At 33.9% G+C, this 24,442-nt stretch overlaps 2 protein-coding genes across 2 annotated transcripts; both read right to left on the bottom strand.

Moving 5' to 3' along the window:
* Positions 1-1,038: 1,038 nt before the first annotated feature.
* On the bottom strand, positions 1,039-22,722 carry LOC130636046 (ubiquitin-like-conjugating enzyme ATG3). Its single transcript, XM_057445634.1, has 12 exons — positions 22,593-22,722; positions 10,559-10,653; positions 7,076-7,117; positions 6,903-6,952; positions 6,239-6,309; positions 6,024-6,169; positions 5,797-5,872; positions 4,984-5,015; positions 4,583-4,735; positions 2,457-2,504; positions 2,125-2,273; positions 1,039-1,387 (listed from the first exon to the last, which is right to left on the bottom strand). Exons 2-12 carry the CDS (start codon positions 10,634-10,636, stop codon positions 1,306-1,308), a joined length of 927 nt encoding a protein of 308 aa, XP_057301617.1. The 5' UTR covers positions 10,637-10,653; positions 22,593-22,722; the 3' UTR covers positions 1,039-1,305.
* Positions 11,114-22,578, bottom strand: LOC130636047 (uncharacterized). The gene is made up of 2 exons (XM_057445635.1): positions 20,926-22,578; positions 11,114-20,410 (listed from the first exon to the last, which is right to left on the bottom strand). The coding sequence occupies exon 2, from the start codon at positions 18,788-18,790 to the stop codon at positions 18,179-18,181; it is 612 nt and encodes a 203-aa protein (XP_057301618.1). The 5' UTR covers positions 18,791-20,410; positions 20,926-22,578; the 3' UTR covers positions 11,114-18,178.
* Positions 22,723-24,442: the final 1,720 nt, after the last annotated feature.

Raw genomic sequence — 24,442 nt, forward strand, 5'->3', positions numbered from 1 at the left:
TTCAATCGTATATGGCTTTTATTTCGGATAACAACAAAGATTCAATAATAAATGTATCTTTGTCGGCAGCATACATCACGGTGTCGTATGCATACATTACAGCTTCAGAGTGACGAAGAACAGTAAATAAATCATCAAATCTTACGTGTTCCTCTTCTGATAGAACGTTATCGTATTGTACAGATTGAGTTCGGTTAAATAATCTGTACACCATTCTTTTTCAGCATCTTCTATCCCATAGCAAGATAATTTGGGTATGAGTTTTGAATGACTCCCTTTGGTTAAATCTAGAAACACTTCTCCAACTACCTTTCCTTCGTCCACTTTTTTCTGATCGAATCGGTCTAAGTGTACTAGCAAGCTCTGTAGACCTTTCTGAAACCAAATTGATTTTTATTTAATAAACCATTGCTTTCAAGATAAGACATTACCTGATGTTGAACAATCCATGCTATTATTTTCGAAATGGCTGGAATCGAGTTATATAGATGAAACGAATATTTTTTCAGGTTGGCCACTACTTCTGAAAAAAAAACTCACAGAAAGTCGCATTTAAAGTGTTCTCGCCATTAATTTAAGGTTGTAGAAGAGCAAATATTGGTTTTGTTAGGAAAAACCTTTTTAGTCATATTCCAAAATTTATCTGGTTCATTAGAAGCATTATTTAAGAGATTTGCATTCCTTGACCAAGTCGTTTATCCTATTTCGTAATCGTTTGTACACAGTTATATCTTCCACAGATTTTGTTTTCTGTGATTTCCATAAAATTGCATCTCTCCTATTCATTTCGTGTTTTAAGGCTTTTCTCGTATTTTCTTCACAATTTTTGGCGCTAGTTGATCTAGAGTAGATTCATAGAACGGGCTCCAATCTTTACTTTTTAAAATATCACAGAAATGTATGCGTTTAAAATTGTTTTACGAGCCTCCTTACACTGCTATGCGGCAAAAATATCGTTCCCGCATGCGGGATTATTGGGGAAATGAAATATATTTTTCAAATCCATGCTAATAAGTCTGAATGTTGAAGAGATGGGGATTACTACAGAAGCGGTAGTGTTATATTAATTTTAAATTATTCCATTACACTGAAACAAAATCGAAGTTTATATAAACAGTAAATGGCTAAAAAATGATTTAGGAAAGTGTAAGAAAATTTCGTCTGTACATGTTTGACATAAGGGAAGTTGTTGGTTTGTTGCATTCTCCAGCTCACGTTAGCCGACAAAAAAGAACCCGGCGTTTAAACATTGTAAAAAATTGGATACAACAAAAAGATTTTTCCGTTTCTGTTCGGTTGATTCGATCACATGTTAAAATGGCGCGTATAGTCGTATTCGATCGTTGGAATGACAGCTTGAACGAACTTAAGAAATATTAGCAAATACCTGTTGATACAAATGTCAAGGAAACATATTAAAAGTAAAAAGTTCCACTAAAACAAATTTTGTTAAATTTCCAGTTGACCCTCAAAAAGATAAATTGTCATGAGACCGAGCAAGGACGATTGATTCTTCGATAAATTGAGTGAATGGGCCTAAAGTAATTCGTTACTGCATCAAAATTCTAATTCTGAAATAAAAATGAAAATAGAGTATTTTCCACATGAAGAAAAAATTTTCCAAGGTTCCGACAAAGTGCATAAGCGCGAAGGAATCGTGTAAAAAGTTGGATTATTTATTTTTTAGGGAAGTCAACTGTATTAATTTTAAGGGCCTTTGGAAATGTAATATTTGAAAAATGTAATATTGGAAATATAAATTTGGTAGCTTAAGCATGGGTAATTATTTTCCTGGAATATCGGATAAACTTATAGCAATTGAACTAATTTTCGTGGGAATAATCTTTCGCAAATTGAACGGATTTTAACTTATTAGTAGAATTAATTTTCTTAGTTGTCTGATTTGCAAAAAAATAAGTTTTTGCGATCTTATGGAAACCGCGAAGGATGGGGTTTTTAAAACGTAACCCTAGCAAATATCACATTGGCATTGAATCTCGCAAAATGGACAAGAAAACGCAAAATTTCGCGGGGAAAAATCTTCCCACGAAACTAGTTCCTTTAAAAGTAGGATTTCATGTCACGAAAAAAAGGTTAAAAGTAATGGGTAAAATGAAAAGATACATGTGGACGCCAACTTCGCCTCCCCCATCTTGGACGGTAGAAATAATTTTTTTCATCACCTCAGCGTGTCTGCAAGGGTGTATGGATGCCATAGGTGGCGGCGGGAGGTGTGGATGAGGTTCCATTGTAACAGTTTTATTAACGTGATCCTGACACGAAAAAACAAATTGATGACAGTGCTGCACTGGCCGAGTAATAAGGTATGATTTTTATATATTTAAATGCGTTGATAAAATATAAGAGAACAAGCAAACTGTCGATTTAAAATGCCCAGATCACTTACTCAATGTGTCTAAAATGAACGTCAATCAAGAGAAAAAGCTTGAGAATACCTGACTAATATCTTCGTACATTAGCTCCATATTTAGTGGCTTCCTACCCTACAAATAAAAGAGGGGAAGATTACAATAAAAAACTTTATGCCCTGAGCACGCCGCGTTTTAGTAACAGTGGGTTAGCAGTGGAGGTCTGATTCGAAATCCTTGCTTAATTGTTAAGATTTTAAACGTCATTCATTTTTCATGGATTCTCGATTTCACATGAATCTAGAACTTCCCAGCATTTTCCTGAAACAAATAAATCTTTGATAGTAAAAAGGTTCTGAAAATAAATATAAATGGAGGTTGTTCAAGTTTTGAGATCATGTGCTGATATCGTAAAACCACCCCGGTACCTTTTTCTTTCCCTGAAGCAATGTTTAAACACTGCTATATATCCGTTGCTTCAAAGAAGATTTTTGCTACAGTCCTATACCTCAATGCACAGTCAAGTGAAGGGACAGTGATCAGAGGGGCCTCAAGGTTGCTAAGAAAGTCGACTAATCCTTAGCAAACGCGTACATGAATCATGATAAAGTGAAAGTCAGCTCATTCAAAAACGTCCAAGATAATTTAAAGTTAAATTAATGTTAAAACTAGAAGCCCTGCGGCTTAAAGATTTCCGCCATTAGCAATAATCTGAACTTTGAAGTGTACTGGGTAATATGGGGGAACAAAATCATTGAATATTCTAAAATTTTAAAATTCAATTTTTGATTATTATTGAAACTGTAAATCATAGCTAACTTAACTTACATAAACTTCATTTCTCTATAAGAACAATTTAAAAAAAAAAATAAACCTGAAAATTGATGAACAATAAAAACAAAATAAGAACAACGGCAAGGCTAAAAAATTTTATGGATTTTCTCTTTTTCTCTGAAAAACAACTTGGAAAATATATTTTTTTAAATAATCACTTACGAAAGGTTATTTTCAAACTACATATTCATATTTTTTATTTTATAACACACTAGTCACGATTTTATAGGTATAATACATTATCTTTCACCAAAAATATTCAACCTCAACAATTCCCATTAAATCAAAATTCATGAATAATTAATTAATTCTGCTGAATATAGCTTTAGTCTCCAAGCTTTAGTCTACGTACTTGCAAAATTGTACAGAAGGAAATGACGTAATTATTAAAGGGAAACGTTAATAACATCAAAGATGGCGCATTATAAGACGATCTTCATTATGCTACACTGCACGAGCTAACTTTCGATAACATATAAACTTTAAAATAAAGTATTGTTCATTGGATAATAAAACAATTTGTTGCACTGTAAGGATTCTTATTGGCTTAAAACTCATTTTAGCCTCGTCCCCAGAAAAAAATCTGTCAAAACGAGGATTTGAGCTTTAGCCTGGATAAGTTTCGGGCGTCCAGCCTAGCTGCGATGCTCTATCTATCTCCCCCTCTATCTTCTCAGGCGATATTAAAGATTCCGCCTTTGGGCGGAAATCAATAATTTTTCTCAGGCAAAACAAAAAACATCTGCCCTCATCGAATAAAAGCAGATAGATCACAAATAGTATATGCAAAAACAAGAAATACAATCCGAAATTTCTAAAGTTTTCCCTAAGTCCACCATTTTCAGTTTTTTACGTATGCTGAAGTAATGCAAAGAAATGAACGATCGCCCTGAGGTGTCACAGTTCTCATTTTTATTTTGACAGTTCTCATTTTTATTTTGACAGTTCTCATTTTTATTTTGACAGTTCTCATTTTTATTTTGATAGTTCTCATTTTTATTTTGACGGTTCTCATTTTTATTTTGACAGTTCTCGTTTTTATCCACAATAAAAATGAGAACTGTTAAAAAATAACGAGAACTGTCAAAATAAAACGAGATCTGTGACACCTCAGAGCCATCGTAGAAATGGGACATCAATTACTTGCAATAATTCACAAGAAAGCAATCCTTACACATTACCATGATTTTAGAAAATATTAGAATTCTAGGACTTATTCTAGTTTTTGCTTTAGATTCCAGTTTTTGCTTTAGATTCCAGGGCTTTCCACGTTTGTTTTAAAATTCAGGGTTTCCCAGAATTTTGCAGGTCGCTGGTAACATCAAAACCCTAACATACATTTGCATCTTCAACAAGTAACACAAAAAATAACTCGCTACCTCGTCATAGCCAAAAAGCCACAACCTTGGCGTTTGATAATACTTGTCGTACGTGATGTTTAAGTCGTACGTTCTGGTCTGTAAAATACCATCTTTCGTTAACGCAGCTTCTTGTAATATATCTTTTCGTTGAGCGGTGTTTGATACAGTGGCCTAAAAAAAGTGGTAAATGCTTTTAAATTTAAAAAAACATTAAACAATAATATTTGACATTTTATTATAATCTTTTCATTTTCGTAGTAGGTATCCAGACCCTTCCCCTGTGTTTAAAAATGTGAACAATGTAAAAAACAATTATGGTCCATTTTCTAATATCAAGACCATCCGAGTAAATGATTATTTCATTATCAAAACCTAACTTGTGTGTTCTCGCAAAAAAAAATACGGTTTAAAGAACTTACTGCATCTTCTAACATACCCGCTTCTTCAAACGCTATATATATATAAAAAAAAGAATTATCATGTGTTAACATATCATGATATTAAAAAAATTAATAAAACTAATTGTAGTTTGCTTTTACTATCAAACAAATCACTGTGAACAAACAAATGAAAAAATGAACAGTATGTACAGGTAATGAAAACGTGCACACTTTAACTAACAAACGTAATTTTTTTGTAAAAAATTTATTAAAATTTTGGTGGTTTATAATTTCGTGGAAACGCACACAGCAACTGGGTGTTGATACTTTACTTCTAATTTTATTATGGACGAAATCAAATGTAACTATCTCATCAAGGAACAAAAACTTGTGGTGAAGCAGAACTGTAACCAGTTTTTACTCCTCATTATTATACTTAACTATTTTTTAATTCATTGCTACAATGCATACCGTGAAATAAAAGAAAATGGATAATATTTTTGACAATTTACTTAGATTAATTTTTAAAATCCATTTCACATATACAACATTTGTCTAATCATCCTCTTGAAATTGTTTTGTTTCGTTGAAAGCAGTGTCTGCTAAATTCTAGAAATTGGTTAACATTAATACATAAAAAATTTTAGGTTAAGATTTAAGAAATACAAAACACCAGTACAATGTCACATTATAAAGTTTTAGAGCATTCTTCTCGCACTGCCATTTTCGTTCTCCATTGTGTAAATACAAATGCACATAAAAAAGGCTTGTCTAATTATCCTTTAAGGTATACTCAACATTAAAACTGAGCTAGCACATGCTTGCAGTAACAACTTGGCAACTACCGCTCACCTTCCATGTCCATTGCCTCATCGTCATCATCGTCATCGTCGTCATCATCGTTATTCGCCACCTCTGTTGCAGGAGTCTGAGGAAAACAAACAATTCGTTTGAAAAAAGAGGTCTCTATTAATGAAACATTTAATAAAAGACAAGATTCTTATTTTTTTTTAAATTACTTTTGAAATAACCAGCTATAGGCATTGTTTGGAAAGAGATTTGTATATAAAACATGTCACCTTAATATCTTGGTCATCTTTACTTTCACTAACAATTTCAACATTATGATGAGTATCTACCCAGCCACCATCATCATCACCTTCTTCAATGATGGCTTCATTTCCAGTATCGTACTCCATTTGACTGCATCGTTTGTAGCAAGGTACTATACACGAAAACAAATCTCAATAAAATTTCAAGTTGTCATTCTTGCAGTAAATTTAAAGTAAATTACCATTTTTGGTAGTGAGGTATTGTTTATCTGCAGGAAGATAACTTTTTTTCTTCGATTCTTCCCCTGTCGACCTGCAAAAACAAAAATGGCGAAGTTATACTATTCAGATCTAATAAGAATTTTTCTGGTCCAAAACACAAGAACAGGTGGTAAGGAAAAATATCAAACAAATAATTTTTTTCTTTAAATATCTTCACCAACTGTCCCGAAGTCTATTTTAACTTTTTTATGTGTTTATTAGGTAATTTTACACATGTTAATCATTTGCAATCGTTTTTCGCCAGGTTCGGAAATGGACTGAATGATGCTATTCTATTTTTTTTATCCCAATTGTTCTCCAATGGGCTAACAAACATTTATCCTACGTTTTGCGGCTTCTTTTGACTATTTCCCAAAATCAACAAACAACACCACTTGATCATTACTGCATTACACTGTGAAGTCCAACAAATATTGCGACTTTGTTACTGGAAGTAATACTAATTTTGAAATTTTATCCAAATTTGAATTTTTTTAGCTTACTTCATGTCTTATAAAGCATAAGAGGCCTTTACATGAGACAAAGAGGCCTTTACATGAGATAAATAGGCATTTACATGAGATAAAGAGGCCTGCACATGTTTACATATAATTCCGCCATTTCAAAAAATGACACCCAACTTACCAATGCCAAGTTGGACAATGATGTACTAGATAGTCTCCCGCTGCTACGAACTATAAAAATTATAACATTAAAATGTATTGCTTATTAAATCATTATAACCAGACTACAGGTTTGATTAGTACAATAACATCGGTAAGCATACAGAAAATTAAATAAGAAAGTTATGGACAAACCTCCTCAGGTGTTATGACTCCAGTATCTCTGAATTTTGATTCCTGTTAGAAAAACAAAAAATAGTTGTGACATACAGAAACAGTTGTGGAAGAAAAAATTACTTACTTTTTTTGTCTTTTTTGGTGTAAGCTTTTACATGCTTTTAGGATATTTGTCCTAAAAGCACATTAACTTTCAAAATTGCACATGAAAAATCTGTACATCTATATAATAATACGCTGAGTGTGTCTGTCTGTGACAGGCAAAGTTGGTGTGTTCATTTTCCTTTGATATCGCCGAAAAACTGATGTCCAATATGTTAAATTTTCTGACGTAACGGCGCGACGTCAATAATGCTACTTTAACGTCAATATCTATATAATAATACGGAGACTGTGTGTGTCTGAACTTCGCTGGAGCAAGCAGGCTCCCTTTTTTCAGCAAAAGCCACCCGCCCAAAAGCCTCAAATTCTTGAAGTAGCCATATTTGTTGACGTTTTGTTGCATAATTAATGTGTGCCCTGGCGCGTAACTAATGTATTTGTCCTAAAATTTAAAATGCTACATAAAGCTGTTAGCTGACTAACAGACGGGAAACTTTGGTTTGTTGAACTCCCTGTAATGTTATTATTTTTACTTTACTATTGTTTCTCTTTATATGTGTTTTACTAAGCATAAATAGCTAGCTTTAGTTTTAGCTAAATGTTCTCAGTTTAAGTATATTTAACTGGGGGTGTCTTAGCTACTGTTAGCTACCTAATGTTAGCCTCCAGATCCTACTCTTCCCATCCCCCATGGCTATCTCTAACCTATAATGACTTATGTTGTTATTCCTCTTTTTTAATTATCTATAGGTAGCTTAGTTTCCAAACTTTTCTTCTTTTATGAGCACGAATTATGATGTAATAAGTTAGCTAGCTACCTACAAAATCTTTCAAAGACTTGAACTTTTGCAGGATAGTAAAGTAGGATGTATTTTTTTAAGAGTATAATTATTTTCACATTTCCTGTAAGGGGACCCAACTAATATGACAAGTGGAATAATTTTTTTCAGAATTTTAAGCGTGTGTGTTAAGTTATTTTTTATTGTTTTTTTTCTGACGTATCATGTTAAACTTTTGTCAGCCTACATGTAAAATGCCAGGTTATTTTTACAGGGGGTTGTAGACATTATTGGCAACTTAAGTGGGTTTATGACTTTATTTTAATTTATGAGAGGATGGTATGGTTGTTCGTGTTTTTGTTTATGTTGCAAACTGCTGTTTTTTAAAATTTTGTGTAAACTTTTGTGGGAAAAAGACCATATGCAATATACATACTGAAAGAACAAATTCACGTTTTTGTTAAAAATTTTAAAATTGTAGTAATAACTGAAAAAATTACTAATTGTTCTGACTAAAACTTTTTTGTTTTTATATCGTATGATGAAATGCCTGGTTTTCTATAATTTGATGTGTTTCATAACCTTAATGTGGAAGATTTATGGGCAACGGCAATATAGGACATGCTAAATGAACTGATTTTCGTTGATTTGGATATGCTTCTCAAAAACCAATCTGTTTTACATTTTGTGTAAACTTTTGTGAGGATGGACCGTATAAATTCCAAAAATAATATCTTTGTTCATTCAAAATTTACTTCTTATTCTTTTTTGACATTTACGTTTAAAATGGTTGGAAAAGGTCACTACGGATCATCATACTAAGAAAAAATTTTGTGTTCTTAACCGGTTATATAATTTTTACATTTGTGTACATTTTTGGGGAACAGGATAGTATGTAACCGAATAAATGATTTTCCAGATGTAAATTTGATGTTTTTGACACTTTTGATTAAAATATTAAAGGGTTTTAACGTAATCACTATATAAGATGTAAATATTTGAGATGTGTAATTTCTGACTTTATTATTATTGTTGGTGTTGTACGTGATTCTATACATTATTTTGATCAGCACATTGGAAGCAACGTGTAAACAAATTTCAGAAAAGAAATATTGTGTATTGACGGGTCCTGGCAGACGTCATCAAAATACAAGTTACGATTCTCTTTTCCAATGTACTCCTGCCTCAGTGGATTTTGTGCAAATTTCTAAAGAAATTTTTTATTTGTGCTTTAGAGGAGTTTACTGACATCAGCAAAATTTTAAAATTTTAAAACACTTATATATTTCTCTTTATTCGTTGCGAACACTTATTTTTATCAGCGTTTCAATCTGCACGCATTACAGGCAACAGATAAACTACATTTCACCAATTTTTTTTGTATGCACTGCTGACGTTAGCAAAATCTACAAAACAACCTAATCTTCTGCCTGAGTGGATTCTTCCACGGGCCTTATCGACTAGTCCTATATATTAAATTAATGAAGCCATTACAGTGCACCTAAAACTTTGAGGCCAAATAACTTGGAAAACGAAGTGGTGACGTCAATGATTTTTCACCGCGTGGGTAACTAGGGACCATCTAGGACCAATTTGGGCAAGTTTCCCAAACCTGGGTACCCAAATCCGTCTGCAACCGTTTGCCAAAAGTACATAATTCTATACATTTTCTTGAACAACGTTTCAAGATCTATACGATGAAGAAAAATTTTTAGATTTTGACGGGCCATTGCTGACGTCAGTAAAATTTTTAAACCATTATATCTCATTAACTGGTCATCAAAACCGCATGATCATATACATTTTCTTGATCAGCAGTTTTAGAGGCAACGAATAAACTAAATTTCGCCAAAAAATTTTTTAATTGCACTGCTGACGTCAGCAAAAAATCTAAAGCAACCCATTTTCCTATCGTCCTTCTGCTTAAGTGGATTTCTCCACAAGCCTTATCGACTAGTTAATCTATAAAAAAAAGACTAAGGGAAATTTCCATTACATTCATACAAATATAGCATATATCATGAAAGTAGTTCATTCAGACTTTAGTATTAACAAAACCTCTCACAGAGATAATAGGAGCTAAATGCAAATACCTAAAAATATGCATGCTTAAGAAAATATGCACAGCATGTTTTTTGTTGTACTGGTATGCTTATTTGATGTATCACACCATATATACATTAACAATCCTGCTAACACATCTTTATTTTCTGTTTTTTAAGAACTTGTTATTGTTGAGAAACTACTTGAATTGACCTGAATCAGTCTTGTGAATGAAGAAAGGGCTGGGTATGCAGCAAACCGCACACCCCAAATTATTTTTACAATGTATAAATGTAAGATTAGTTTGTCTACAGAAAATAAACTTTAGTCCATATGATACTGGTTGTATATGTTTAAAAGCTGAAAGTAGAACATCCTATTCTGTTTCAAGTGTTTTCGATTGTATAAACTAGAATGACAAGGCAGTTGCATAACTTTTCTGTGTATAAAAAAGTTTATCCACTCAATGTATGAACATGACCATAACATTGAACGTCTTATTATAAGGGCTTGTAAGATACCAATTTGGATAAATTACCCTATGTTTATTTTTAAATCCAATCACAATCATACATACCTTCAAAACAGGTGTCATATATTCGGCAACACCCAATGCTTTGCTCTTCACTGCATTAAAAGCATTTTGCAGAGCCATTTTCTATCTATTAAACACTAAAGAGAGTAATCTAATAAATAAATAAACCAGTACCTTTTTTTTATAATTTCTAAAGAAAGTTTTAATGTTATATTTTAATAAACTCTGTACTCTAATAAAAGCAAATTAAGCACAAAGCCAGTCTACAACTATCAACTAGACTTTAGAATAACTCTTTTACCTTTCTATTAAAGAAAACAGCTGCATTAAAATTATCCATTTAGTTAAGAAATGAAATAAAATGATAACAACAGTTTTAAAATATATATATTAAGCAAAAGCTTTTCAGTAAAAACCATCATCAGTGGAGTTACAATAAAATCAGGAATCAGATATGCTACATATTGCAAGTTAAAAACATATGTATACACAGAGGTGATAACAGAAAAATTAAAAATAAGAAAAGGTAATTTTCTATGGTAGGACGGTAACTATCTTTTCTTATGATATCTATGTTACACCATTTCTAGAGAGGCAGAGTCGCTGTGAGTCTAATTAGTCGTTAAAGGTAGGTCTCTTGAGGGCGATTACAGACGCTTCAATGTTCTTTTCCAGTAACCAACCAACCAGATCGTCTATTTAATATTATTAAGTTATTTGGTATTTTACTACAAACCGTTGGATGTTTTGGATACAATTACTTGAAAAAATGAGGACTTTTATGGAGCAGACCATTTTAGCCCATCTGGTCTTTAAAATTAACTCTTGCATTATGAACTTTTAGTCAGTGATTGTGACACACCTGCATAGCTGGAATTTCTTTTCCACAAAAAAATCACGCTGCATCTCCTAGCTAAGAATTCTTTTCAAACAAAAGCGAAATTTTAAAGTTTCGTGTTGAACTTGCGCTACAAAACTTATTATAGCAAACAGGAATTGAGACGAATTAAGAAAATTCATAGACGAAATGAGACGATTTGGAGACAAATTTATTTTCAAAATGATATTTTCGGATAAGTTGTTGACTACAAGAAGACGATTTGAGACAGATTAAGATGTTTAAGACACTACAATTCTATTACAAAAAATCGTCTCATATAAAAGAGTCAAGACGAATAAAAGCTCTCCCTCAAAAAATAGAGGAAAAGAAAGCCACAGATGCCGCATCGTCATCATTACCACACAGTATCACTGTAGAAAATGACATTGCATCTGACGCTGTTTATCTGTCAGCAAACAGTGGATCAATAACTTTTAACATCAGATAAAAACTTGCTTGGAAGGCTATTTAATTGTATTAAATCAACTGTACGCCGACAGTGGAGAGGTCCTTCTGTGAAGACAGCTATTGCTAGGAAAAAATAATGATTATTACAGATCGCCTGTAATAACTTTATATCCATTTTCATCTTTGCAATCTTATTGTGTATAATAAAAGAAGTGGCAGTAATGGGGAGGACAAAGTTTTATGTGAATTGTTAATGTATTTTTTTAATTTTTTATTATGTTTTTAGGTGGCCACCTATTGTTTAAAAGTAGTGAAGATAAAAAAAAAAGAGGAACACCGTTCATTTATTCATTCCTTTAAAGTGAAACTTTTAAATTTACATATTTATATAGCTAGTTTAAATGAATAAACTAATATAATTTGACTATTTATCATGTCAAAAAACCAAAACCTTGGATGTACAAAGCCTGCATGTGCAAAACGTTATTTGAATGGACTTTAGGGCAAGACAATAACTCTCGACAGTATTGGCTGCTTTGACTTTAGCTGACAAAGAGCTCCACAACATTTATTTATAATGAATATTTTAAATAAATGTTGTGGAACTCGTTGCCAAAGGTGCTCTGTATTTTATATTTAACTGTTTTATATCTAACAGTCTCATTTTAAATAAATTAAAGTTATATTTTAAATATTTCACTCATAAAACTTGGTGATAAATTATGCAAATATTTGAAAGACTTGTTTCAATAAATTACAAATATTACGGTAGTTAATGCATATTGTTTCAGTTAAGGATAATAAAGTATTAAAATCTTTATCATAATGGCCACACACAATTTTCAGTGATCTTAAGTAAACTCTATTAATTAGTGAATTCTCTGAGCGGTAAGAGGATTGCAAAAAAGTTTATTACAAAGAACAAAAGAGTTTATTATTACCCTATGCTCCCTGTCTAACTAAGTAGTAAGGTGGGAGAGGACATTAAGCTTTTTTTCATACAGTGACATTTACCTGTATTTAAACACATTTAAATACCATTTTGATAAAATTTGAAAGTCACTGTAAACTTTGATTTTGATATCCTCGAGTGAGATACCACAACAATGAACAATATATCATGTTGTCATCAGCAAAGTTGCTGCATCTGTGTTTTCGTAAATCCTCTAATAAACGCTCAGGACGTTTATTAACTTTTCGCTTTTAAGAAAAATGGCGTTATTTGGAAAAAGCGTTTTAAAAAATTTAATTTAGTGTTTCTTTTTTAAAACCACAACTTTACAAAACATCAACAACATCGTCCTCATCTGAGTCTTCGTCAAGGAGATTAAAAGAGATGTTTGCCTCTTCGATGTCAGATTCTGTTTAGTCAATAAATGGGTTGACTTTCATCTCATTATCCAGATCATTGATCAAGTTTGTTTGATCTTTTAAAAGATCTTTACTTGCTGCCCAGGGAATAATTTTGTTTGAAACAGTAAATTGTCCCATCTTCACTTCCTTCCGGCTTGATGTTTAACGCAGCCTTTGGAAGAATCAACAACAAGATCCTTGGATATCTTTTTCCATGCACTCACGATCCATTCAACAACTATGCCCCTGAGGGTTGGCTTCATGTTTCCTGCCTTCGTATAATGGTGAATGCCATTAGCGAGCCATTCGTCATATATTTCAGAGATGTAACCTTTGAAGGATTTACTCCAGTAAACCTTAACATTTGTACCATCTGCTTTGGCAATAAGGCACACACTGACTCGAACTTTTTTGTGGCCAATTGATTTTAGTATAACAACTTTCTGACCAGTTTTATTAACTGTGGTACTGCTCATCATATCAGCCCAAACAGATGTTTCATCCATTGCGATGATATCAGAAGAGTTGAAATCAGTTTTTAGTAGCCAATCTGCAAAGATCGATAACGAAAGGCACTAATCTGTTAATTAGCTTGGATGGGTCCTTTTCAGATGTTGTTGTTCATCATCTAAAAAACATTCTTTGTAACATATTGTAATGTTTATCACCTTTAGAATTATAGAATTTATTAGCATGACGGTCTAACTACAACAAAGATCTTCCTAAATTTTGGCAATTGTGCTTACCTGTACGAGAGAGAACTTCTTTTCACCACACATCTAATCAAGACTTGGCTTTGAACATGATGAGCTTCAGAGAAACACAAAGCATTTTGCCACGTCTGTCTAAAATTCTTTTTAGCAGCCCTTCTTCTAAATGTCTATCAGTTAATTTTCTGCCTGCCCCATCAAGTCGTTGAGGTTTAGCTTTCATTGTTAAAATCTGGTCTCTGCTCTGATGCTATTTTCAAACGCTTTTTACATTAATGCTGAATTTTATTGCTGCGTTCCTGTTCAAATTTGGATTGAGAATTGGCCATATTGTTTTGGTTCAACAGGGAGAATGAAATGTTATTCTGCTTTGCTTAGCTTGTTCGAATTCGAATATTCGTTAGATTTAAATATTTGTTAGATTAAACAAGGAATAGGAGAGGCCCAAGCACACTCTCTTGTGGGACACCAAATTTAATTAATGTTGAGTCTGAGAGAAATGACTTTTTGAGTTCTATTAGTAAAGAAAGATTTAATGAACTTTATTACTTTGCCAGTAAGACCAATCTTTTTTCAGTTTGGTTAGAAAGATGCTAAAGTCTACGTTGTCAAAGGCCTTGGTAAAGTCTAGATAGACAGTATCAACAGTGAACCCATCAGATAGTAGGTTTAGTATGGTGTTATGGTGAGCCAAAATTGATTTAGGCAACCACTCCGGAAGCCATGTTGTGAGTTGTTAAACAAGTTGTTGATGTCCATGAAATCTATTATCTTGTTTCGGACTACCTTCCCAAACACTTTGATTATATGTGATGTGAGGGCAATGGGGTGATAGTCGGATGCAGATGCATGGCTACTTCCTTTGTGATGTGGGCTGATGATAGCAGTCTTAAGAATGGGTGGAATTTTGCTTGTCTTAAGGCACTTTTTCCAGAATGTTGCGAGTGGAGCTGTATTTGACGACTTGCATTTTAGCTGGATAGATGGGAAGTCCTCTGAACCTGATGCTGATGTCATTGAAAGCTTGCTGATAGCTTTGTCTAAATCATTCTTATTGGAGATGTTGTTTAGGGTGGGCATTCAGCATCCTCACAAAAGCCAGACATATATTGCCCTGGCAGTATATTTGCCATCTGTTCTGGATCATCAGTGAGGAGTTGGTTTTGCGGATTATTTAATGGTCCAATGTTACACTTTATTTTTGAGAATTTCTTCGCATGCATGAAGAAATATTAGAGTTTTTTTTACTACTATACTTTTTACTACTATAGCTTTGTTTTCTTGTACTCTTTTCGACATTTTGTAAGAAATATGAAGTGTTTTCTCCATCTTTACTAGTTCTTGAGTTAGTTTCTGTTCTCGGCTAAGTGAGCTGACTATGATAAGAGAGAATGTTGACGCGCATTAGAATGGCTTGTTCGCGTGGAATTGTAGAACATTTTGATTTTGATGGTTCAGTTCTTTCAGGGATGTGGGAAATACATAAATCAATGCATCTTTTGTAGAACAGTTCAAGCATTTCAGTTGTGGAAGCTGAAGCAGTGAATTCATCTTTCATGTTGATGTTGTGTAATGCTGGTTTGACATTGTCCCAATTTACGTTGTCATGGAAGAAATTAAACTTGTTGAACCTGCTTCGTTTAGGTTGTTGTTGTTGTTTGTGAGCTGTTGAGGTTGATTTGTATGTTGTAAAAAGTTCAATTATAAAATGAGCAGATGTCGATTTGAGGGTCAGAAAAGTGGCTAGGTCATGTATTAGATTTTTGTTATTGGTGAAAACCAGATCTGAAATATTCCCATCTTCGTAAGCAGAGCATAGGCAAGCTGTATGAGGTTGAGGTCTGATTGAAAGGAAAGAGTCAAGTTTAACATCTTTTTATCTTCACCTAAGTGCTTGTTGTTACACATTAGGGGAGAGTTTTCAAGCATTGGCCAGTGGATGTTTGGAAGATTGAAATCTCCTTCAATGAAGATATCTAGCCTTTGAATGTTGAAATATGTGAAATAGTTGATCTGGCTTTTTGTTAGTATCTCATCTGTGGGTTTTAAACCACTGTTGAGCAAAGTGGGGGTTGGAAGTGATAAAATCTACCAATTTTAAAGTCTGATGCAATGGCAATATCACATTGTTTAAAAAACGTTTGGTACCACCCCAACAAAAATCATCTACATGGGTTGTCCTAATTCCATGTAGACTCCCATCTTTTCAATAGTAGAACAATCCTGCATCAAATTTACTTACTGCAACTCCAAGCTTTAACAATTCCTCCTTTACTCTGAAATACCATGTTCTAGATGCATCTGCAAGGCCATAGACTGTGTTATTCAATTTCCAGACATATCCATCTTTCTGGAACTCCTTTAGGTGGTTTAAGGTATATATCTCTTTCAATGGGTTTTTCTTGCAAAAAGGCAGCTTTAATATCAATAGAGTTACAGTCCCATTCCTTACAAGCTAAAATTGACAACATTAACGTAATGATTCCTTTGTGCAAGTTGGAGAGTCTGTTCGAATTGGTTTTTCAAACTCCTTAACACCTGGTGCCACTAATCTAGCTTTCACAATTCTTTGTCCATCAACATTCTTCTCTGTCAGAATCCATCTGGTGCTAATACAACTTTGCTTTTTATCTTTCACTTTATCAAAAACTTTATTTTCGATCCAGTTGTTCAATTCCCTCTTCTTGGCAGACTTAATCTCTTTTTCATTGCCTTTATTCAAGCATATCAAGGCCTCTTGTGATACCTTTTCACCAAAATCCCACTCTTCAACCTCTGTCCAGTCTAAATTCTCAACATTCCCAACTTGATCAACAATATTTAGCCAATTCCTATACTTTCCACTTGTTTTCCCAGCTCTTGAGTGCACAGTTCCTGTTGTCCAACCAACTTCCATTTCGTATTTCACTTTATCTTTAACGTTTGGCATAATATTCTTTGCTTCATATTTGTCTTCAATAAATTGTTATTTGCAAATGAAGTATCCATACCTGTATCATTATTAACATCACTGTTAGTAATTGATGCTTCACTACTTAATTCCTCATCTTCTAATATTTCTTTTCCAGTTTCCTGTTTTTCTTCATTGTAGTCTGCATGGATGCGTTCTAACATATGTTGATCCGTGCTTCACTAGAACTTGCTGACTTTCTATTCCTATCACAGTAGCAGGACCCTTCCAAGTATCATCAAATCTCCGTTTATAATATACCTTATCTCCTGTTACATACTTCACACCTGTTGAAGGTCTTACATTATGTTTCAAGGCTCTTCTAAGCTTTTCAGAGGATACAGATTTTATAAAGGCTTCTCTTGCAGCATGCAATGCGTTCAAGTTATCAGCAACTACTTGACTACTGGTCCTTCCTTCTAGAGCTGATGGATCATTCATTTCTATAACTCGAAAATTGGGATTACTTCCAAACACTAGTTGATTTGGTGAAAAGCCATGCTTGTTTTTTAAGGAATTCTTAGCATCAACAGCCCAAGCCACAGCTGTTTCTAATGAATAATTAGGTTTGTCATCATTTTACAGACAAGCATTGCCAAATGTGGAATTATGTCGCTCAACAAGTCCATTACTCCATGGGCTCTCAGCAGCTGTTGTAACAATATTGATGTTTAAATTCTCACACATGCTACGGTAATCCTCATTATCAAATTCCCCACCATTATCCACTAAAAACTTTTTAGCAGGCCCAAATCCAGATCTTAAAAATTGAGTTAATGATAATTTCTTTCCTTTTACTTTGATAACACAGGATGCACTAAATCAGATCAACAAGATGTAACAACCAAATTTTATCAGCATACAACCATTGTTTCAAATACATGCCAACACATTTAATAAATACTGTTGCATGTGGTAACCCAACAATTGGTCTTGGTTGATTTCTTCTGTACTTGATGCATGTATCACAACTATCTGAAACTTCACCAATCATTTTTAAGAGATCTGGGTCAGTTACATCAGCATTTCGGAACAGCTGCTGAAGCTTGTCTTTTGATGAATGCACAAACCTTTATGCAATTTCAGGGCCACTTTTCTTTTTCTTGATTATCATCCAAATTATTCCTCATCAGACATACTTGAGCAGAAGTCTTTTCACTGGACAATATTGTATTAGGGTAGCGACCCTAATACAATATTGTCCAGTGGAACTAAATTGGATCTGGCGTTCTTGTCCCAGAATTTCAACCTTGTCATTTTCAAAATCAATAAAAACTTTTGCATTCTTCATTGCTTCCTTACTAAATAGTAATGGTAAGTCTTTCTCTATAACTTCTGTTGTTATGCTAACATATTTTCCACTAAGCCAAGCAGGTATGGTGACACATTTGATGCTTTGATTTCTTTACCATCTCCAATTTAAATACTGTTGATGATGGCTCTTCTTTGATTGATGAAGCATCCTCGTCTGAAAGACTTTCTACATAATAGTTTAACCAATTCTGGCTGCAAACTGTTTTAGTGCGACCAGAATCCAATACTGCTATGGTAAATGTTTCACCAACGAGAGTTTCCATTATTACCTCCGTATAAAATTGAAGTTTATTCTCAATACTCTTACTTTTAGCTTTATCTGGACACTCCCTAGCAAAATTGTAAATACTTCCACAGATGTAAAATCTTGGACGATCACCCGATCTTCTATTCTCCTCTCTGTCACTTCGATTTCCACTGCTTCTACGATAATCCTTTAAACTATACTCTTGTGTTTCTCGTTGTCCATGATATCCCTGACCATGTCTGTTCCACCCTCTGTCTGCATACCGTGAGTGAGGAGCCTTGCAGTGTGAAGCACCATAAAATGTTTCGTTGGAAGTACTATCACCCAAAACCTCATTAATTTGAATCGGTGCATCATCATCTTCTTTTGAATTTAAAGATTCCTTAAATACCTCCTTAACTTGATCAACCATCAAGTTATACTTTAAATCTGGAATTGTTGCTCGAACAATTTCTTTCTGTTGTGTAGAAAGGTTAGCACTATTTAAATATCGATAAGCTGTAACAGCATCTGGTAAATCAATATCATACTTTTTTTAAATTATAGTAAAGGTCTCTAAACTCAATGGTATAATCCTGTAACGACATGTCCTTCTTCCTTTAAATTGCTCAAATTTTTCATATGCTTCATATGCACGATGCTTTATATCTTAAGAAATATCTTGTCTAATTTGTCCGTAAGTTTTGTAATGCTATCTTCAGTTTTTAAATCTTGAATGTCAAGTTGTAAGGCAGTCTTTTTAGCCTTACCATCTAACAAAGCAAATACACCTAAAGCTTTCATCTCATCAGCTAAATCTTTAAGTGCTTGCCACACTTCTAACTCCTTTTTCCAATCAATATAATTGGACCCATCTTTTAACACTGGTTGATTTTTGTAACTTGTTGAGGTCATAGTATAGATCGTTCCAATTCTGCTACCATTGATAAATATTAAAACCACTAACTTTTGTCTTCTATAAGACTTCCTAATATTCTTCTTTCTTAGTAATCTTTTGTTCTGATAGTCTATAATCTTTCTGATGGAATCCAACAGCTTCTCTCGCTTTCTAATATTCTTCCTCGCTCAATAATACTTTCATCCAATACTCATATACAATCTTTCTTGTATAACCCAACACCTTCTTAGCTATATTTACGGGGTCAGTGATATTGTCTTACTCTTTGTTCTATATGACAATAAATCCATGTTAACAAGAAGTTCATATCTGGGTTCATAACCCTAGGATGTGTGATTTGTTGGTGTATTTGTTGTTGGTAGAGATGACTGTGACTCACAGCTGTTGGGGCTGATTGTGTTAGTTGAGACAGAAAGATTGCAAACTTGGTGTCAAAGCCAGCATGATTTTGACTCTCATGCTGTTCACTTTCTCTAAAAATTACTCTCTGTTCGTATTTGTATTGTTTTGAGTTAATCTGTCACTTAGCATTGGAATGGTTTTGTTGGGAGTGGTATTGGAATTGCTGTTGCTCTGGGACGTTGGCAATTTTCTTTATGGTACCTTTTAAATGGTTTAGTGGACAGCCAAGGTCGAAGTATTTGTGGGCACGTTGAGTGGTTGTGGATGGGAAGCGATTAAATTTTCGACCATAAACTTTGATGGAACTTGCTCTTTGTATGTTCCCGATGCCAAAACAATAGCCTCTGTGCAATGTACAGTGTAAATAAATTTTGTTCTTACTTTTTCTTTTAAAAATTTAATTTTTTGGGATCACACATACACCCCACGCGCAAATTATTGAGACATGCCATCGCACAACATATAAAATCTTACGAAATAGCGTCTTAGCACTGCAAGTACAATAGGAAGACATTATTTTACCACTGGGCAGATTTTCTGTCTTTTTTTTGACTGCCCATACATTGTAAGACATAATTCCCAAATGGTGAACTTAAAATACCATCCTTGCTGTCGCTATATTCAGTGCAAAAGTATAAGGGATACTATGTCACTTTACTTTGATACAGACCTTTTTCAGGTTTTAAAGACGGGGTCGACTTCAACTTGGTCACAATTAGCTGAGTAAGCGCCCTGCATGTAGATAAAGTTTAAGACAATTAGATAGTACAATGTAAATTAACAAACTTTTTAAAGGTAGCTTGCTACCAAGTCATCAACCCCACCTCCAGCAATTTTCCCCCGTACATGTAAAAAGGTTTTTTAAACATTCACACTCGGGTAAGATATTAAATTTAGCTTTAAGTCTAGTTTAACTTTGAATATTGTTTTAATGATATAATTTATATCAATTCCCATAAAAGAAATAAAATACTCATAAAAGAAATAAAACTGTACGTACAGCTTTTTACGGATATGGTTTGTGTACCTAACAAAACTGTCATTTTGAAAAGTTGGCCCTTCAAACATTCTCTCTTTAAAATGCTCACGTATCACTTTTTCCAAATAAGCATTAGGTGTATATATATTTCTGTTTTTCTTTACAATCTACAAAGTATCCGGTGGAAAAAAAATTTTGATTTATTTCTAGCTTTTATTTTTTCTTTATAATATCCAAGAATAATAATAAAAAAACTTTGACAACTTACCATCTAGATTTTTATTATTCGTTTTATTTATTTCCATTATTGAACGATGATTACAGTTTGAAAGGTTTTATTTTAGTTGAGAAACACTTCAACGGTACACAAAATCTCAAAAAACATGCGTCCCTCAGGCTTTTTCTGCGAACTCTTGCCAAATGCGCACCCAATGCATTTCGGTATTACGCAACAAAACGTCATATTTAAATGACTTGTTCTAATAATAATTTAAATTTAAAACCACGGAATCGCATTTTGGATAAAGCATCTTCCTTCCTGTCACTATGGGGCAACTATTGTTGTTGACCCAAGTTGACCAAAGTTTCTAGACAGTGTTTGGTCAACTTGGGTCAACAATAAATGTTGCCCCATAGTGACTAGGTGTTTGGTCGAATTGGGTCAACAATAAATGTTGCCCCATAGTGACTAGAGGGTGTTTGGTCAACTTGGGTCAACAATAAATGTTGCCCCATAGTGACCAGAGGGTGTTTGGTCAATTTGGGTCTTTATTTACTGCTGAAATTTTATTCTATTATATCTGCAAGTTGAAAAATACAGAGGAATGTAGTTTATTTTCATTTTGAAGTTGGTTTTTTAATGTGCTTTGAAAAGCATCTGCAGAAAAATATTACTTTGCTAAACTCCGTCAATACGGGTCAACTCCCGTCAAAACTGGTTGGGTCCAAAATTCGGTCAATACGGGGCAAGAGGTCAATATGGGTCGGAACAGCACTGTTCTGCCCAATCTTGGAACGTGCCCCGTCTTAAGACTGGCCAGGCCAATCTTCCGACAGTGAAAAATGGGTGGCCAGTCTTAAGACTGGACTGCCCAATCTATGGACATACATGCCCAATCTTTGAACAATTGTGGAAGACAAACAGAAAAATAAGGTTTTTAGAATTTACCTCTTAATAGAAACTTTAAATTGAAACTTTTCTTGGAAAATCATAAGGTCAAAAATTCATATATTATTATATATGTTTATTATTATATATATTATTATATTATTAGCTAGCTCGCTACAGCTCGCTAGCTGGCTAAACATCTCATCCAATAAAATTAACAGCTAGCTAACTAATAATATGGTTGAATACGATTTTTCTGATTCTTCATGAACATAAACTTTTTATTTTTAAAATTTAGCCACTACTACAAGCAGTATATAAATGCTAAATGTATAACACGTGCTCTACCCAGCTAACTGGCTAGATACGATTTTTACTCTACTGTGTCCAAAAACAAGCCGGGTCAATTCAACAGTACCCAAAATATGATGTTTTAATGTGCCTGAGAATGTTTTTTGGGTCTTGCAAAAAACAGAGCTCATGTGGTACATCCCTTTTTTAAAATCTAAAAGGCGCCAAAGATGGGCCTAACATGGTCTTTTGCCCAATCTTGTGACACCCTGCCCAGTCTTAAGACAGGGCAATTTTATGTCCAAAGATTGGGCAGCGTCCTAAGATTGGGCAGAACAGCACCACACCATGTAGCTAGATCTATCTCCAAATCCTCCTGCTGGTAGCCTGATTTAAGACGTTGATTTAAGCACAAAGTTGAAATACATGCAATTTACAGTACATTCAGGGTTGAAATACTTGCGGTTTACAATATATTTGGGCTTCTTGATCTATCCAAAAATAAAAAAATGCTTAGCTAGCATAATAACTTTTACCTCACTTCTTGTTTTGGGTAGCGCAAAAGTACGTATAGTTCTATGACCTTTAGCTTTAAAGAAATAATTTTCCAAACCTAGACCAATTTTTAAACATATCGTAGGTCTGAGATGAAAGACATTTTAAAGGTAACTATGTTGTTGTAAATTTCGTCAATGTTTTTCATATATTTTTGTGTATGGAAATTAAATTTTGTAGATTGCGTAAATCGTCTTTGCTTACCTAAAGTTTCGTGAAGTACGTCGTCTAATCAAACTCAGGCCAATCAGCATGCGCCGCGAAACTCGAAAACAGCATTTTGTAAACACACGAACTTTCGATTATTGAATTCAGGTTTACGGTGCAGGGAAGGTGATTGGGTTTGGAAAGTGGATATATTTTTTATTGGTTAGCTAGACCATAAGAGACCATTGCTTATAAATGTTCTTACTGAAGACAATCAATGCACTTTGGCGATTTGTTACATCGTAATTATGTCAACTTTCTTATTCGAAGCAATTGATTGATAAAGGGCATTCGATAAGACTAAAACGTTATATTTTATAGTGGACCAATTCTTGGCCATTTTTTCTTGTCAAAAAATATCTTATCAATTTCAAAATGACTATATTTATTTTCTTTTTTATCAGTTTATGATGTATAGAATGTTAGCATCACATAGTTGTTTGGTAAAGCAGATGAACTTTCCTGAAGCAATCAAACTGATTTTGCGCTTTCTTTTTTTTTTCTTCCATAGTTACAGTCATTTTGTTTATACTGTTTGCTTTTAGAAAATAGTAAAATAAGGACAACATTCGATTGGGATATGTCCAACAAGTTTTGGTCTGGTCAACTTTTTTGTAAACCCCAATGATGTGCTTGTCGTACTAAGAGTTTCACTGCAGTTGTCTTTTAAAACAGATCGATTGTTCTCGATTTCAGGCGTCCAGCTTGCATTGTAGACATGATGTCCATGAATGTTCGTATCTATTCTGTACATCATTGCAAAACTAACAGGCTATAACCTTGCCATGTTTTCTTCTTGACTCCACTGCACTTTGTTTGATTTTTGTTTTGTTATTGTACACGTTCGATCAAATTGTCATTCGAAAATCAAATGTTTTGTTTTTCTTCTCTTTTACCAAAGCACGTTCAAGTCGAAAATCTCCACATTAAAATACTTACTTACCTACTCCAGGTTTATCGTTCATTTTCCCCATTGATAAGGTTAGAATGTCGATCTGTCTACTGCCAGGTTGTATTGCATTTCTCCAGGCCAAATGGTTTTGAGCAACATCATCAGTGAGGTTTTTGTATCTCATATTACGTTGAATGTTTTCAAGCCATCGTTTACGGGCTCGTCCTTTCTGGAATTTTCTAGAAACATCAAATTACACAATTTCTTTGGCCACCAATCATTGTCACACCTTTAAACATGGCCGTACCATCGTAGTCGGCAGGTCTGCACAACCTCCCCAATTGACTTTAAACCAAGGGGACTGTGTAAACAGATGCGATCCACCTCAACATAGCATTGTCGTTTCTTGTAATGCGGCTAACGTCGTCAACATTGACCAGCCAGGTCTCACTTCCAGATAACAAAACATCTCTAATGCAAGCATTATACATGTACCCACGTACCTTCAATGACAGGCCTCTAGTTATTAGGATGGGAAGCAACTCTCTAAAATTCTTCCAAGCGTTTTTCAGTTGTTCATCATCAAGTTTAATGGTAATTTAATTGCTGCACTTGGTTGCATCCCCTTTCCCCTTGAAACAATTTATAATGTATGACAACTTCCAATCAGAAGGGATAGTCCTCTGCTGAATGATTTTGTTTATTAAGGAGGTCAACGACGTTATCATTTTG

Source organism: Hydractinia symbiolongicarpus, chromosome 3 (assembly GCF_029227915.1).
Source record: "Hydractinia symbiolongicarpus strain clone_291-10 chromosome 3, HSymV2.1, whole genome shotgun sequence".
NCBI classification, from domain to species: domain Eukaryota; kingdom Metazoa; phylum Cnidaria; class Hydrozoa; order Anthoathecata; family Hydractiniidae; genus Hydractinia; species Hydractinia symbiolongicarpus.

What these genes read in the sequence shown, in the direction of transcription:
- LOC130636047 (XM_057445635.1), bottom strand. Translation starts at nt 18,790, where the DNA reads ATGGTTGATCAAGTTAAGGAGGTATTTAAGGAATCTTTAAATTCAAAA.
- LOC130636046 (XM_057445634.1), bottom strand. Translation starts at nt 10,636, where the DNA reads ATGGCTCTGCAAAATGCTTTTAATGCAGTGAAGAGCAAAGCATTGGGT. An exon ending in GAGTCATAACACCTGAGGAG is followed by an intron (nt 6,953 to 7,075) that starts GTTTGTCCATAA and finishes TAATTTTTATAG; the next exon opens with TTCGTAGCAGCGGGAGACTA. An exon ending in ATACCTCACTACCAAAAATG is followed by an intron (nt 6,170 to 6,238) that starts GTAATTTACTTT and finishes TTTCGTGTATAG; the next exon opens with TACCTTGCTACAAACGATGC.